The 2,023-nt window shown below is 49.0% G+C and overlaps 1 protein-coding gene across 1 annotated transcript; it reads left to right on the forward strand.

Moving 5' to 3' along the window:
• The first annotated feature begins 714 nt into the window (after positions 1-714).
• Positions 715-1,191, forward strand: LOC135627628 (transcription factor IBH1-like). The gene has a single exon (XM_065133751.1). The coding sequence runs from the start codon at positions 715-717 to the stop codon at positions 1,189-1,191; it is 477 nt and encodes a 158-aa protein (XP_064989823.1).
• The last annotated feature ends 832 nt before the right edge of the window (positions 1,192-2,023 follow it).

Genomic DNA, 2,023 nt, shown 5'->3' on the forward strand with positions numbered 1-2,023 from the left:
TTGTATAATACATAACAAAGACGAGAGAAGGGTAGAAACGAAGGAACTGCAGCAGTGTCATGGAGGTGAGAACATGCTAAAAGCCAAGAAGAGAACAAGCGCCAGGAAGATAAAGGCAGGAAGCAAAGAGGGAAAAGGTTCCCATCACCATCACCTCCGCCAAGTGGGTCGTCTGATCCATGTGCAGTCATGTGGTGGTTTGCCCTCCCATGTCCCCACCGCATCATTCCAGCCTCCTCCTCCTCCTCCTCCTCCCTCTCCTCCTCCTCCACCTCCACCTCCCTCTCCACCTCCACCTCTACCTCCACCTCCCTCCTTCCCATCCACCGCAAATCCCTTCCCTTGGCTTACTAGCTATATTGGCTGACAGATTTGTAGTGTCTCTCGTATTTATGAACTCTGTGCGATCTTTTTGTCAATCTTGCATCCATGTTTTAGGGAAACATTGCAGTGGATCTTTGCATGTTGACGCGCGTGCAGCGTTGCGTTTGCCCTCCCCTTTTTTTTGTTTCGGAGATCACAAGCAGGCCCCTCTTCTTGTGTGTCGGAAGAGCAGAAATCCCATAGAAACCGTACCTTAAAATGACCCCTTACTTCGTTATATAACCCACCACCCTATCCTGTACTCTCATCCGTTTATAACCACCACTTAACACCCTGCCATATCCCATCTTTCTCTCTCTCTCTCTCTCTCTCTCTCTCTCTCTCTCGCTCATGGAATCAAAGAGCTCCGATGAAAACTGTAACAACCCTAATTCGGAGTTACACCCATCCAAGCTCATCATGGCTTCCCACTTCCTTCGAGCCCTCTTTCGTATACAGCATACGACGACCGACTCCTCCTTCGCCGGCCGAAGCCGCAAGATAAGGCGTGCTGCTTATGCGTCGATGGCTTACTCCGTCGGGACAAAGCGAGCGTGGAGCTCTGCTTTGCTCCGTAAGCTCCGCAGCCGCTCTCGGCTCCGGTTTCCCAATCCTCGGAGAGCGAAATATGCGGCACTTCCGGGAAGGCCAAGGGTCGCGAGACCCCAGCAAAGGGAGATGGACCAAGCAGAAGCTCTTCGCGAGTTGGTGCCAGGAGGGACAAGCATGGACGACTGCAGGCTGCTCGAGGAGACAGCGGACTACATACGGTGCCTTAGCACGCAGGTAAGGCTCATGCAGGCGATCATGGAATCGGTCTCTTTTTAGGCTCAGACGATAACTCGAGCCAGAGAGATACAAGACATATGAAAAGGGAAGTATATAGTCTGGTGGGTAAGTATAGCTCTATCCACATCTACTTGCTTTTGTAAATTAGACCGACTTATGGTTGTCTGATATATATAGCATCTGATCACGAAGCTTAAAACTCGTACGTAAATGTTTCCTTTCCAATTAAATGAAACTTGATGAGATAAATTGCATATCGCGTCGTACGTAGAGAGATCAAATAGCTACCTCTCTTTGTCCCGGACCGGGGTGCTCGCTTACTTGTTATGATGGATCAGCTGCTATATCTACGTCTTTCTGACGGATATTAGCGAGTGTTGCAGGTCGATCGGAAGATGAGCGGAAGAAGGGGAAATGTTTCGCCTTGGTGGGTCCCCGGATGCAAATTGTCTTGAGAGAAGGTAGCTGATGGGTCCACCATCGCGGCCAGAAATTAATGGTTGCTTCACGTTCTCAAAGGAATGGTTTCCCTGCTTACGTTCTCGCGATCTTTAAACCCACGATCGGAATTCCTTGCTTCTTTTTTTAGTGGTTTTAAGTGTGATGTCAATCCTATTAATACTAGGCGTTGATTCTCCGGTGGGTGGTGTCATTTAAGCTCGTCTTTACTGCTACCTTCTTTTCTAGCCATGCATAGGGTGAGTGTCACGCATACCCAGGACACCTATTTCTTATATGTTTTGAACATCCTTTTTGAAGTTGTTGTCTTCATCACCGAGAATCCGGCATGGAGTCCCATCAAGCTATCCTATCTTGTCGTGCCCTCCGAATCTAAGCCATATGAGAGGCCGCCTCTTTGAGGCTACCATAA

This window comes from Musa acuminata, chromosome BXJ2-11 (assembly GCF_036884655.1).
Source record: "Musa acuminata AAA Group cultivar baxijiao chromosome BXJ2-11, Cavendish_Baxijiao_AAA, whole genome shotgun sequence".
Taxonomy (NCBI): Eukaryota; Viridiplantae; Streptophyta; class Magnoliopsida; order Zingiberales; family Musaceae; genus Musa; species Musa acuminata.

Bases quoted from the DNA above. Each gene is read 5' to 3' on its own strand.
- LOC135627628 (XM_065133751.1), top strand. From the start codon at position 715: ATGGAATCAAAGAGCTCCGATGAAAACTGTAACAACCCTAATTCGGAG.